The sequence below is a fragment of the Momordica charantia genome (assembly GCF_013281855.1).
Source record: "Momordica charantia cultivar OHB3-1 chromosome 10 unlocalized genomic scaffold, Mcharantia_2.0 BLBB01000010.1, whole genome shotgun sequence".
Classification (NCBI taxonomy): Eukaryota; Viridiplantae; Streptophyta; class Magnoliopsida; order Cucurbitales; family Cucurbitaceae; genus Momordica; species Momordica charantia.
In genome coordinates, this window is record NW_028275158.1 from 2309755 (window position 1) to 2325168 (window position 15414).

At 30.2% G+C, this 15414-nt stretch overlaps 1 protein-coding gene across 1 annotated transcript; it reads left to right on the forward strand.

Annotated features, from left to right (window-relative positions):
* The first annotated feature begins 12834 nt into the window (after window positions 1–12834).
* On the forward strand, window positions 12835–14388 carry EXL2 (EXORDIUM like 2). The gene has a single exon (XM_088119011.1). The coding sequence runs from the start codon at window positions 12901–12903 to the stop codon at window positions 13828–13830; it is 930 nt and encodes a 309-aa protein (XP_087975137.1). The 5' UTR covers window positions 12835–12900; the 3' UTR covers window positions 13831–14388.
* Window positions 14389–15414: the final 1026 nt, after the last annotated feature.

Below are 15414 nucleotides of genomic sequence, written 5' to 3' on the forward strand. Positions count from 1 at the left end.
ACCGTTAGGAATGTCCAAATCCAAATGGTTTTATTTGTCAACTCGATCAAGAGAAGTGACTGAAGTGTTCTTACGTCTTCTTAGTTTTATGCATTTCAATTGTGCTAAAGTTTGTTCAATGGGTCTTGATGGTGAGGTGACATGGCACCTACCGACCTATGCCTCGTTGCCACGTGGCAAGTCGTTTAGTGGTAGAAAGTGGTTGAGTCAAATAATGAAGTCTTAAAAATGAATAGCATATATGGGTGGATATGGGGGAGTTATGATTCATGAACAGCTGCTAATAAAGCCTAATTAGGGGAAAGGCAAGTGGTGTGGGACGAGACGACAACAAGATTCTTGTCGTTTCAGCATCATTGGAGTGACACGAAAGAGAGACGACGACGCGTAACCTGAGGTACATAGCACCTAAATTTATTCATTAATGCCAAAAAAAAATGACATTTATTCTATCTTTTTGGTATCTTTCTGAATCTTTAACCAATTAAATTAGAATGCGACAGACCCCTTAATGCTTGCCACTCGTGCAACTATTTTCATAATATGGAATATCCTTTTTTTAGAACGAAATATGGTTAATTACAATGTTATATAGTGTGAAAAAAATATATGTTTTTTTTTTGAAACAATCGCTGACTTAAATTTGTCTAGTGGGATTATTTTTGTTTTTTCACTTATGTATCATTGTCAAACATTATACTTTTAAATAAATGTGACTTTTCGTGATGATAAAATTGATTTTGATCATACAAAAATCTTTTAAAAATATATTCTATATTTGACAATAATCTTATAAAATGTCACCTACTACCTAAAACAATCCCAAGTATGCTTTTGCATTGCTTCTTAAATGAATTTTTTAGAAGTCCAAAGAGTTTGGTAATAACTAAAAAATTATATATTTTCTAAAAATAATATATTGTAGTAAAAAATTTGAAAAAACACTTCGAAAATGGTTATCTAGGAAGTGTGTTTAAACTGATCCTCGCTCTTATAGTTTAAACATTTATGTATTCTTAGTTTTATAGTTTAAAAATATTTTGGAATAATATTTCCGGACAATAAGAAATTTCTTGCTAGTCACCATTAAATTTTTTTACCTCTCCTTTATGTATTCCTCTCTCATTCTTTTATCGGGGTTCCCCTTATTTCTTATTTATCAAAAATTTTGTAGATTCATGATTCTACTCTTTGCTCAGTAGAAAAGTATTGTCATTTATTTTTTCTTTCAAATTTGATTCGATACGTATATTTCTCTGTTTTGTATTATATATTTAACAAAATTAAAAAATTTGGCCATTCAATTTTTTAACTTGGTAGTTGCTAGACTCCAAGAATATGTATATACATTCATGTCGACAATAGCTTCGAGAAGAAATAAGATTTGAAAGGGGTCGTTTGAGATATACATAACATCTATTTCATATATAATTATGAGTTTGGTATAACGAATTTATCAATATAAATTTGTCACATTTTATTTACATTATCAATCATAAATGCATGCCCACTTGCCTCTCTTATTTGAATAATTAATTCATTTATTTCAATATTACCTAGACCAATCATACATTAATAATAAAAGACATCACCCAACTTGAGCCGACTTGAACACAGTTCCCCTAATTATAAATCAATTTTTCATTTTACAATTTATAGGAATTCAAATATTGTTTTCTTCATTCTATACAAATTGAAATTTCCATGAGGTATTACTATAATTTTTTTCGATTGATATCTAAGTTAATTATCAATTATTATTTTTGAAAAAAAAATAAATTATTGATTATGTAAATCAGAAATTAGGACCAAAAGTCGCTCATGGACTTTTTTCGCCTAGTTAATCCTTCAACTTTCCCTATTATAAGTAATTAACTAATATTATTCCTTAGCCTTCTAATGAATTTCCCTAAATTATTAACTAATCTTTCTCAGTCATTAACAAAACACTACAAAAATAATATATATATATATATATATAATTTTCACGTTTTTATCACAACTTAGATTAGTTAAAATTAAAAAATTATAATTAAAATTTAGAGAAAATAAGTGAATCTAAACATAACCAAGTGGATAAGATATTAGTTGCTTATTGAGGTCAATTGTTCAATTTTCTACTCACACATTGAATAGAAATTCGTAGTTATACAATTTTTATAAATACATTTATTCAAATAAAAATTCATAATGTTGTACGAATAATATTCGTAGACAATCTCTATACGATAGAATTTACGTATGCTTTTATTCAATAACCAACAAAACAATCACAAACACTTTTTTAGTTCATACCTTATGTTGTCGTTAAAAAAAAAAAGAAAAAAAATACCAATTTGGTATCTTTCTCTCATTAAAATGTCACATCGATTGAGAGGTTCTATAAAATTTAAATTCAACCTAGCCACCCACTTGTAAACTCAATTAATAGTTCGCTATGGTACATTATTCTCGTCAAATTAATAATTTCTATATACAGAACTAAATTAAATAACTCATCATAAATTAAAATAAATTTCACTCGTAATTATTTTAATTGGACCATACTAGACCAGAATGTAATATTAACTCCTTATCCGACTCGCCTACTTTTAATATTATTTCCTAATATCATATATAAAAGAAAACGCAGTGGCATCCAGCTCAAAGCTAGAGCATTAATTTAAGCATGAATATTATACATTAAATATTAATTTTTATTTCCTTTTCCAATTAATGTTTTTATTTATTAAGCTATCAACTTGAGCCGAATCTATTTAAATAACTTAAGGATTAATTTAACCAAATAAAAATTTGGGTCTACTTTTTATTCTTTTTAAGAAAAAGTAAAGAACCTTGAGAATTTAATAGGAAAGATTTGGAAATTGGGTGATTTTAAAATATTTCTTTTAATTTCTAACCATAAATATTGCTTCTCCAAGAAAACTATATCTATATATCCTAACTTTTGCCCAAAGAATCAAAGATATTATATGCAGTTTTTTATTTTTAATTTAATTCACTTAATTTTTTACTTTTTGGAAGCCTTTTCTTAATTTAATTCATTAACTTTGGGGGGAAATAAAGTTTATGCACACATTTCTAGACATAGCTAAAGATTTGGTGATATAATTAAAATTCTAATACATAGAATCATTACTAAATTAAAGAACATAATGATATACTATATTCTCATAAAACTTATTTTTTAATTTATCAAATATATAAAAGTTAAAAATTATTCTTTTATTCCCATACTTTAAAACTTTTGTTTCAATTTAATCCTCATATATTCTAAAAAGTTTTATTAAAGTCCCAACATTCAATTAAAATTTAGTAGAAAGTTATTTATAACATTTGTGAGAAATAACATCAATCTACTAAATAAAAATTTATTTTTAAATATAACCGAAGTTATAACATAAAACACACTAAAAGAATGTCGAAGTTATGCTATATTGAAAAGGAATGAAGCGTTGTAACATTTTTTAAATAAATATTAAATTTTATCAATTAAGTAGCAATTTCTCATTAATATTGATACAAATGAAAGTACTATATATATTCTCTCAGTTAGTTTATTTTAACCAAAAAAAACTTTATTTAGTTATAAAAGATAATAATAATAATAAATAAATAAAGTACCTCAAATTACTCACATGATAATTGAGTTTTATATCTAGAAAAGGTGGTTCTTTTTTTTTCTTCTCAAACTTAGAGTTTGATGGCTCAAAGTGTTGCAAAATGGTCAAATTTAGTAGACTAAAAATCAACCTTTGTGTGAGCCCCCACTATGTAGGACAAAAATGGCATATTTGTCATCTTGTTCACACATTTGATCCAATAATTATCCAAATCTTTGTAACAAAATCATCCATTTTAGACTTTCTCACACTCTTGTCCCTCAATAATTCAATCTACTTCATGATCTCGTTGTATATGACTTTGTAATTTTCAAGTGGAATTTACAATAAGGATAATAGCTTCACTTATTTTTTGTATTTGTAATTTTTAAGTGAAATTCAACGGTAAATATATATTAGGAATGTAAGTTCGAAGTAGATAATATTATACTATTATAGAGATATATATAAGTTGGGCATAAATTATAACGTCAAAATCCTTGCAGAACAGTTTTTTTTTACCCTTTCGTGTTCAACAAAGAGGGGGAGATTTGAACATTTATTTTTAGGGAGACAAGTAATATATATCTTGACTAGTTGGACTACACTCACGTCATCAAAGATTACCAAACTCTTACTAAAGATGACATTAAACTAGTCTCACACTTGTGTAAATGAACGATATCTATAGGAATAAAACTTGGACTAGCTTTAAAAGTATATGTAACATATGTTTTTACTTTTATAAAATAATAATATGGTTTTCCTAAACTAAGAATAATATCATTGCGAGAATAATTATTTTTGTTGACTTGACCACTGGTTAGTATCAAGGTTTTTTTTCTTGTAAAAATGTCTCTTAAAAAATTAAGATTTCGTGGTAAGAATCGATGTCAATTGTTGCTGAGTATATCTAATATTGATATTTGAAATCTGAAAATTGATATGAACATAAATATTGAAATGTCGTAAAAAGGCACTGAAAAGTGACAAAAATAATTAACCATACATGTTAATATTAATTCTATCTTTATTTCCTAATTTACGAATCCTGAAAACATATCAATCCAAATTCAATTTACCCTGTAAAAGGGAAATTAAAGATCTTGGAAATGGAGAGGCAGAGCTTGTTGGTGGCCCTAAAAAGGGAAGGCAAATTAAAGTGAGAAAAATGAGAGAGGATACAATACAAACAAAACCCAAATAATTAAAATTAGGTGAAGTGTTGATTTTTAAGATATGAATTGAATTAATAATTTTGGCAGTCAAAGATGTGACCTTTCTGTCGGCAGTCTTTCCATAGGCTTTTGCCTCACTTTAATTTGTTTAACAAAAATATGTACAAGAGAGAGTTGTGAAATCAAAATCAAATTATTTTCATTTTAGTTGATAATTTCATTCTTATTGATTATCTCATGAAAACGACACGACGAAGATGGTGTTCGGTTTGTAAAGCGTGCAAACAAAATGAGAGTAAAATTCATGGTATATAAGAGAAGACAACCAAAAGCAATGCCATGTGAGGACTATGTCCAAAGCATATAATATCGTCATATCCATTTTCAATTTGTTCGAAAACATAATTAAAAATATAATTCTATCGTTATTTTATTTTTCTATTTATATAAATATACTTGGAGTCGTGTAATTCTATTTTTCTATTTATTAAAAGGAATAAATAGAAATGATGAGCGAAAACGTTAACCCACAGTCCCTTAGGTTACTAATTCATTGATCGAAAAGCTTTATAAAAAAAAATTCAGTGGTGAGATTTGGAGGATATTATTTTGCATTTATATACTTTTAGTTTATGGAGATTGACTTAAAATAATAAAGAAAGTTCAAATTTTCTTTTCATTGATTAAATAATAAGAGATTCTTTTTTTCCCCTTTTAGTACAAATAATTTGATTGATAAGTTGGTTGGATCAATTTAATCTAATTAAGGGGGTAATAATTAAAAGTTTTATTGCCTTGATTTTCCACAAAAATGTAAACCAAATCAATCATATATATATATATATTAAAAGTTGATTATCACATCCTATGAGTTAAAGAGAATATACTTCGATTCTATTTTCCACAAAACAAAAAAAAAATTGGTGTCAAATCAACTGCATTAATTGTCAATTTGGGAAGAATGCGAAGGGATTAAGCTTGATTGTGCCAAACAAAGTTAAGAAAAAAACTCAACAAAATTGTTTTTAGTTTTCCATATTTAAGTATAATTACAAAGCTTTGGAAATTAACATATTTTATTACATTTGAAAATCATAACATTAGGAACATAGATAAGGTATAAGTTACACGAGAACAGTACTCAGGAAAAGAAAAAACTTAGATGATAATAAAATGCATGAAAAATAAATAATCGTAATAATAGAAAAAAAAAAGATCAAAAGTGTTGCTCTCAACTCAACTAAATTACAATAAACTAATTAAACCCCTGGAATTATTGAAATTAAAAAAAAAAACTAAACTCATTTAATTATATCTCCAAACATGACATTTTGATTAATTATGGCTTAATCAAATTAGTGTACCGTTTATAAGGCAAAAAGTATATAACATTTTCAATCATAACCAATGACTATCGATACCTGTAAACTAAATCTATACACTCGAAAGTAGATTTTTTTTTCATGCAACATGTGGAGATGGAGGAACAAACTCGTCACTTAATATTGAGCTATGCTCGCTTTGGTTTCGAAAATTGAGCTTTTAGAAGTTCTTGAACGGAATTAAAATAGTATAATTTAACTTTGATTAAGGATGTAACCAAATTAAACTTCATATTAGTTATTAAATATATCATGTTTTTTCTTTTCACCTTCTTTCCAATCACTTTCCCTATAAAATTTCTCAGAGATTAAATTTATATTTGGTGGGGTTCTCTCTTATAAAGATTTGAGCAAAAGGAAAATGACTGATTGGTTTTATATTAAATATTCATGCATGCACTTTGATGTCTTCTTTCTCATGATTGAAGTTGTTGAACTAAATAAATTTTGATGTAGAAAATTTTAGACAACGACAAATTTTTAATTGGGAAAAAAAGAGATTCATAATCTAATAATTCTTTTGGTTTCTAAATTTTTAAAGACTTTGTATGAAAATCATTTTTAGTCCGTTAAGTTTAGAGATGATTAAATTTTGAGTTTTCGAATGAACTTAGGTGTTATTAAAATGATTAATTGAACTTGAATAATTTTTTTTATGTAAAATTTGAACACTGAATTATATTATTTTAAAATGTAACTAAATAATGAAACTAATATTTAAAAGAAAAATGTAGCAAAGTCTCATTTCTCTTCTTGTTTAGAAACGTACACAAAATGGCGGGAAGATTAATTATTACAATTTCATTGATCTTTCATTTAGAAATTTATTTAATTTAAAAGGAACTTCGAGGTAAAATTTGAGGGGATCACAAAAATAATTTAATAAAATTTGATCATATTATTTTTATAGCACATTATTTCCAAATTAAAAGAAAAAAAAAGACATAATGTAAAAAAAAAACAAGTGAGACATCTTACATGTGCTGGAAAATACGTAAGAATTACTAATGTCTAAGGGACCAATAAGTCACCCGTGATGATTAGAATTTAGAATACCTTATTGTTAATCAATTATAGAAATTGATATTCATTTTAACCAATGTGGGAAAGAATATAGAGTTGAATAGGAATAATTTATTCCGTAGAGAGTCTTTGTTTTTCTTTTCATTATTTCAACCTATAGAAAAAGATAAGAAAAAATAATTGATCCGACAAAATTTTTGAATATGCTACTATGTATTGTGTAATCAAAATGACTCAATTTAGATATGTATGAATAAAAGCATATATCACGTTTGTGACTCAAATAATATATTAACTTGGTCGCAGTCATACGAGTGGTCTCAATCATGATATTCAAACAACTAGATTTATATATTAGAAAACACGTACGTGCTCCATGTTAATGTTTTAGCACGTAAGTGTTTTCTACCATCATTGATACTTTTACTTTATTAAGAATAATGTACCATAGTCAAATAATAAAAACTCTAGTTTTTTAAGTTAATTTTCTTTTCTCACTTAAGTGTCGACTAAAATAATACATCATATTATAAAATTTATTTGTCACATTAGGTTTATGTTAATCTCTAATAATAATAAGCTTTAATCAAGTATAATTTTGTACTAGAAGAAATAATAATAATAATAATAGTTAGGTATAATTTTAAAATATATGGACAAACTCGAAATTAAAGTAAAGTTATAGTATTGAAATTAAAAGTATAATTTAACAAAATAAAAATGAAACTTTTGTAAACTGAAATATTAAAAGCCTACTAATAGATAATGTTGACGGTAAAATCGAGACACACGTCACCATATGTGAGGCGCAGGACCATAGGTGGTCACACACCATATACTTCGATGGTAGGATTGTGCGCCTCACCTCCTACGATATGGGAAGCACTGCGACCGGACAGCTGCAGGCGACATATTTCAAACTTGCAAGTTAAGGGGCCACCGAGTGATTTTCGAGGGCGTACACTCTCGTCAGATGTCGTACAACCCAACGCACTCCTATCGCTCCAACAGTTGTTCTTTTTGGTTCGCTATACAAACCTATAAAAGAGAAGGATCCTCACCTTCATCAAGTAAAAAGTTTGTCACTAAACTCTAAAGATATCTTTTCCTATTCCTTACTTCGATCACTAATTTGAGTGTTAGAAATTTATTAGATGAGTTGATTCTCCGTCGAATTCTTTGGTTGCAGACGCGAAGTTACTCGCACGTAAACGGCTACCAAGTTCGCCTTCAAACCTAGAATAATAAAGTAATTTTGTAGAGTAGATAATGGGAATGGTGAGTAAAGTGGAAGGGTGGGGTCATTGGAAGCCGTAAAATCTCGATTTCCACGTGTTCACTGTATTTACCTTTTTTCCATCTTGTCAGTCCTATCCAGTGGGCCCCACCAAATTTCCCTTTTTGACCCCGTTTTTTTTTACTGTTTGCTTTCTCTCTCCCACCCCGACGCCGACGGTAAAAGTAAAACTCATTTTTCACCTTTTTCTTTTTCCTTCTATTCTATTTTTTTAATTACAGTTTTTATTCCTCGCTATATACGATTTTATAATTTTTCCAGTTCTTTTAGAAGGAATAATAATCAATCCGACTAATTCAAATATTTCTTAGTAGATAATGTATTTAATATTTATCATCTTTCTTGGGATGAATGGTTGTATCATCGTCCATGTATATTTGAATTCATAAATTTAATAGTTTGAGTTTGATTATTTTGATTTTCATGATTTTAAATTTTTTAATTTTATTTTCTAATTTGAACGAATATTTTCACAAATTGTCTCTACCAAGAAACAAGTTTATATTATTTATTTAGTTGATTATGTTAATTGATTTATTAAAATTTATGGTCAATAGAAAAATAGTAGTAATAGAATAGGTAAACATCAAGAGCTACTTATGAATATTGATATTAGGTAGTAAAATAATAATAAGAACCAAAATATTTAGTCAATAATGAAAATATTCATTTTAAGGTTGGTTTACCACCTAAAATCGACTCATCTTCTTTTTTTGTTGTACATTACCTATAATTTTGAATTTTAAAAAAGTTTATACTAACATTTCCTCTAATCCATTAAAATTTGTCCTTACTCCCTAAATAATTCTTAATTAATTATAACAATAAATATTGAACTTTGGTTTTTTAAACTCAAAAAACCAAAGACTATAATTTAACATTTGGTTTTAGAATTATTATGTAATTAGGGAGTCCCAAGAAACGAGGATGCGAAGGGAATATTCACGTGCGGGCACTCACAGAGTCGGTCGGCACCGCCCCCACTATGGTTGGGAACGCGGAAAGTTGCGTGTTTTTTGGGGGAATGGGAGCCGCCCATCCACTTTCGATGGCTTCGACCGGACGGCCGACATTGCGCCTCCATTTTAATGCCGGTGGACCCTCCCACACTCTACACTAGCCCCCACCAACCCCATCCACTCCCATTCCCACCATTATACAAATTTAAATTCCTCATTTTAATAATTCGATTAATGTCACCACACATTTTCCTATGTAACATTTTCACTAAGCTGTATAGTTGAATGAAATAAATAAATCAAATATTTTACCACATTTCCACCAAGTCTCGTGGTCTAATCACATCGTTTATCCAAACTAAATGTATAATTTAAAATAATAATTAATCTTTCATGTCAATGGTTAATATGGGCATATCTCTCTATTGAATTGGTTTATAAGAAAGGAATAAGAATTTGAATTTCCTCTCTCACGTATTTTTTAACTAAAAACTATCATTTTGAATATAATATAGGTTTAAATACTAACTTTGATGTCCTTACAAAACATTCATTTTAATTCATATATTTTTCATTTTATTCTCTCTAATATGCAAAAGTCTATTTTGGTCATTTTATTTTTTATATATCGATATTTAATACACACATTTTATAAATATAGGTAATAGGTAGAGTAGTAGAAGGAGCCAAGACTCAGAGGTGTAGGGTCCCGTGGAGGAGAGGATAAAGTTCTACACCTTTTACGGGTAGGGTAAGACCAATAAAAAGTAAAGACAAAAAGTTCAAATACTAGTTTCGTCCGTCCCAACGCCTTCGGTTTTGATTCATTTTGTAATTTTAGTTTATTTTGGTCCCTGTAATATCTTCATTTTAATCCCTCAGCTCTAAAGTTTGATTTATTTTTATATGTACTTTCAAAATATTTATTCTAGTCTGTATTTTCACAAGGTGACTATTTTAATTTTTTAATTTCATTTTTTTTTATTACAGTTTCAATACGACATTATATTTAAAATATTTCTTCAAAACGTAACAATGACTTTATATCCAATGATTTTTAAAATATAGACATGATTGACCAAAATAAATAAGTATAGAGACCAAAATAGATCGGAGTAAAATATATGACCAAAAATAATATTTTATGGAAAGAAAAACGATAATAAATGTAATTTATATAAATAAAAAAAAAAAGAAAAAAAAAGTGGGGTTCACGCGTGACTTAAAATTAATCAAAGTAATCCATCGTTTCAGTGGCAGTGGCAGTGTACGTAGCACCACCAAAAACAAAGCCTCTCTCGATTTTTGTGCCCTCAATTTCAATCTAAATTTTAATATTTAGTTTCTCTCTCTACCCTTTTTTATTTTTATTTTTTTCTATTATCTCGCTTTCTCTCTCTACCATTCGTGACGTCATCCAATTATGGGACTGGTGCCCTGGCCTTGGTTCTCCCTTATACGCTACCCCTCCTGCTCTTTGCCCTTTTCAGGGGACACCCGGTCCCCGCTTTTTTACTTTAAAGCACTTTTTTTTAATTATAATGATTTTAAATATCCGTCCATATTTTAATCGTACATCCATGTTTGGACATCAATATCGAAAGGTGAATCGCCATATTCGCGAGAGTAAAAAAATAAAATACGAAAAATATCAACAAATTATTATTAATATATAATATTAATATTAATTATTTTTAATTCATTTTCAAATGATGTTTATTTGTTAATTTAAATATTTTTTACGATTTTTAATTTTTCTATTTTTTACAAAAATATCTATTAATATCTACATTTTATTTATATTTTCATCGATATTTCCATGAAATTGAGATATTGACATTTCATCGATATCAACATTTAAAATCTTACAGAGAAGTGAGGATCAAGGTTTTTGTACCTATTTCACCTACTCTCATGTTTATATTTTTAAAATTTGAATTTCAATCTTTCTAATAGTCAGAGTTATCCAAACCAAAAACATTATAATTATCCAGCGATTTTAAAATTATTTTATTTTTGTTTCTGAATTTTTTTGAAAATTTATTTCCTTCTAACAATCTGATATATTAACTTTTATATATTGAAGTTACGTTCGTGGGCTGAGCCAAACATAAGGTGACCAAGACTATGCAGGAAAATTAGAACAATGATTGAGATGATTAAATCGATTATATTTAAAAATTCAATAACTAAAATGTTGTTATTTTCTAAATTCATGAACTGGAATAGATATTTTAAAAGTTAAGATCATTAAAAAAATTCCATTTGTTTTTTAAGTTTTTATGAATCCTAAAAAGTTTTAGAGGACTCATTTATATTAAATCTATAATTTAAAGGGAATGATAACCTAATTTTGGTCTCTAAATATATTTTCTTTAACCTTCGTTAACTCAATCAAATATAATCAGTGTTTAGTATTGTTAATGCTGATTTTTGTCACGTGTCGGGAATCAACGAGAGTCGCACTCGGACAAGCTATGGAAGCTCGAGCCGGAGAGAGAAAGATCTGCAAAAATAAGAAGAACACTCTAAAGCTCAAGTTAGTCTAAGTTCGAACTGGGCAGTTTAACTTCAAACAAAATTACATACTTAATTGGGTAGAACAATGATGTATTAATATGGATGAGTGGGTAGTTACCCATCCCGTCAACTATAGAACTGTTTCTTAAGTTGGTCTATTACTTCTGTACTGTAGATAGAATCGCGTGACGTTATAACTCATTCCTAATGAGCTCGAGATCGAGTATGATTTGTTTGCAAGGTGCTAAGTTCACTATGCCAACTTGGGAGCTGGTCGTAAATCTTGACCACTGAGATTAGCCCATGTGGCTCATGATCTCTCCTCCACAAGTGTATGGGTTATTAGTTCAATCCTTAAGTTTTAGTTGATGAAGATGTATATACATAGCTACAACTCAACTTTTAGTGTATAAATAAGGTAAAAAGTTCTAAAAGAATAAAAGGCCTAAAATTCTAAACAATTAGTTTGTTGTTATTTATCCATTTCTAAAAGTTCTTTTGCTACTAAAAAATAATATATATTTAGTAAATTTCTTTTTTGAACACACCAAAAACATTTGAAAAAGAAAAAGAAAATGTAAAGGAAACGAAGAATATAAGAAGAGGGCGCGAGAGTGAGGGGGTGGTATCACCCTTCACCACCACGTCCGACGCCACGTCGGATTCGGCCACGCGAATCCTTAGGCGTTTGAGAGTCACGCGTCCCACATACTCCTCCCCCTCACAGCCTGGCAACTTCTTTTGACTATACTCACAGTCCAATCCCCTCCCTCCACGTGTCGCATTGATGGTGACGCATGTGTTCCTCATACAGCTGTCTCCTTTGTTCATATCCAAACACCTCAAAAGAAGCCCACTATAAATACCACCACCAATTTCTTCTCCCTTTAAACCAAAATACGAAAATCATTTTTCCTTTTCCAACTTTGCCCCTCACTCATGGCCTCTATTTACCATCTTGCCCCTCTCTGTTTCGCTCTGTTTTTCCTCTTCTGCTCTTCCTCCGCCGCCGCCGAGCAGCTTCTCGGTCGGAAGCTGGCGGCGCTCGTCGAGCAACAGCCGCTGGTACTGGAGTACCACAAGGGAACTCTTCTCAAAGGAAATATCACCGTTAATTTGATCTGGTACGGCCAATTTACTCCTTCTCAGCGCTCTGTAATCGTCGATTTCGTTCAATCTCTGAGCTACTACCGAGCTCCGGCGCCTTCGGCGGCGCTCTGGTGGAAGACGACGGAGAAATACAAGGGCGGATCGTCGAATCTCGTCGTCGGGAAGCAGATTCTGCACGAGACTTATACTTTGGGGAAGAATCTGAAGGACCTGCATCTCAGGGCTCTGGCGAGGAAGGCCAATCAATTGAACTCTGTTAACGTGGTTCTGACTGCGAAGGATGTTGCCGTCGATGGGTTCTGCCGGAGCCGTTGCGGGACTCACGGGTCGATTCCGGTGGGGAGGAGCAGGGCCCGAACCGCTTTCGTTTGGGTCGGAAACTCCGAAGATCAGTGCCCCGGGTACTGCGCCTGGCCCTTTCACCAGCCGATTTACGGCCCGCAGACGCCGCCGTTGATCGCCCCCAACGGCGACGTCGGAATCGACGGTATGATCATCAATTTGGCGACGGTTCTGGCCGGAACCGTGACGAACCCCTTCAACGACGGGTACTTTCAGGGCCCGGCGACGGCGCCGCTGGAAGCGGTTTCGGCCTGCACCGGGCTGTTCGGGTCCGGAGCCTACCCCGGGTACCCGGGTCAGGCTCTGGTGGACAAGGTCACCGGAGCGAGCTTCAATGCCCACGGCGTGAACGGACGGAAGTTTCTCCTTCCGGCGATGTGGGACCCGCAGTCCTCTACGTGTAAGACGCTGGTGTGACGTGGCAGACGGAGCGGTACGTGGCAGGGCAGACGTGTCCTGTTTTTTTCCCTGTAGATATATATATAATATATGAAGCACAAATATAATCCACGAAAATGGGTTTGCTTGCCGTACGGTCGGGTGGAGGGATGAAACGTTGTCGTTTAGGGTGACGTGTAAATTTTTCATTTGAAGCGTGGAGGAAAAAGAATATAAATAATGTAAACTTTTTAGTTAAATGAAAAGTAAAAAAAAAAAAAGAAAAGAAAAGAAATTAAAAGCAAGATAAAGGAGCAGTAATTATTAGGTGGTATTTTTATTTTATTTTTCCAAAGTGGAGAATTTGTGAGTGTTTGGTAATGGGAATAAAGTAAAGGTAATGATGGGAATAGAGGTGAAGGAATTTAGGAGGGAGAAGAAAAAATGGGATAAAGAAGATATGAGAATCATTGTTTTTTGAATTTCGTGGGCTCACACCTTTTGAAGAACAAACATGTGGCCAATGGATTTTATTTTCTTTTCAATATTTGTTGGTAAAGTTTTGGAAATTTAATAAGTATTATTAGCTTTACTAAAGTTTTGTCTTTACATATTTTGTAATATTGAATTGTATCAATTGACTCATTAGATTATTATCAATGGATGAAATGAAATTTTAAAGAGTTTACAAAACAATGAGAGGACCCTTCAAATGATGATTAAATAGTACATTAAATGTATAATATGATCAAATGGATATGTAAATGAAAGATGTTGGCTTGAACATAAGGTAATATCGTTAACGACAAGTAGATTAGAACTTTTTTTTTTAGTTGAAATTCTTTTCTCAAATGTAGAGTATGCCTTAATATTTTGTTGTTTTATATTTTAACAACTGTAGATTCTGCTTTTTTTTTAATGTAACGCTTTTTTATTTACGATATAAAAAAAATTTAGTTTAAATCCTCATCCTACAAAACTTTTATTAAAATTTTTTTGTTCATATTTTTCATATTTGTATAGACAAACTATTTTATTAGTTTATCTATCAATTGCAATAATTGTTTCTCGGATTTTAAATGTGGTGAGTAGTGTAACCTTTAATGGTCATAATACTTATTATTCAATTATGCTCACTTTGACGGTCATAATCCTTATTAATGATAAAAAAAATTAAATAAAATATAAAATTGACTTTTATGTATAGTTTCCTTTGAGTTTGAAAAAGGTAATTATATATATACTTTCTTTCTAGAAGTTTGTTTCTTTCTAGAAGTTTGTTAATCATTGGATTTCGATAATGGTATTCGTTGACGATCGAGATTGTGTAGAGATAACAATTACTTACCATATTCATCATTTTTTATTTATTAATATATTTCGTCGAAGACGACTTTAACATTAGAGGTAGATGGTAGATATTTCAATATAATTATTAAGACCTGATTTTAATGTTTGAACTCTTTCCTTTATTATTTAATCTCATTTCTTAAAACTTCATTATAATTCAATTTTCGTCAAGATTCATATTCAAAATTTATCATAAAGTGAAATGCAAGATTATAACAGATTAGGAACTTTATGTTCATCATATGCACTAAATCCAAATTTTAACATAAGATG

What these genes read in the sequence shown, in the direction of transcription:
- EXL2 (XM_088119011.1), top strand. Translation starts at nt 12,901, where the DNA reads ATGGCCTCTATTTACCATCTTGCCCCTCTCTGTTTCGCTCTGTTTTTC.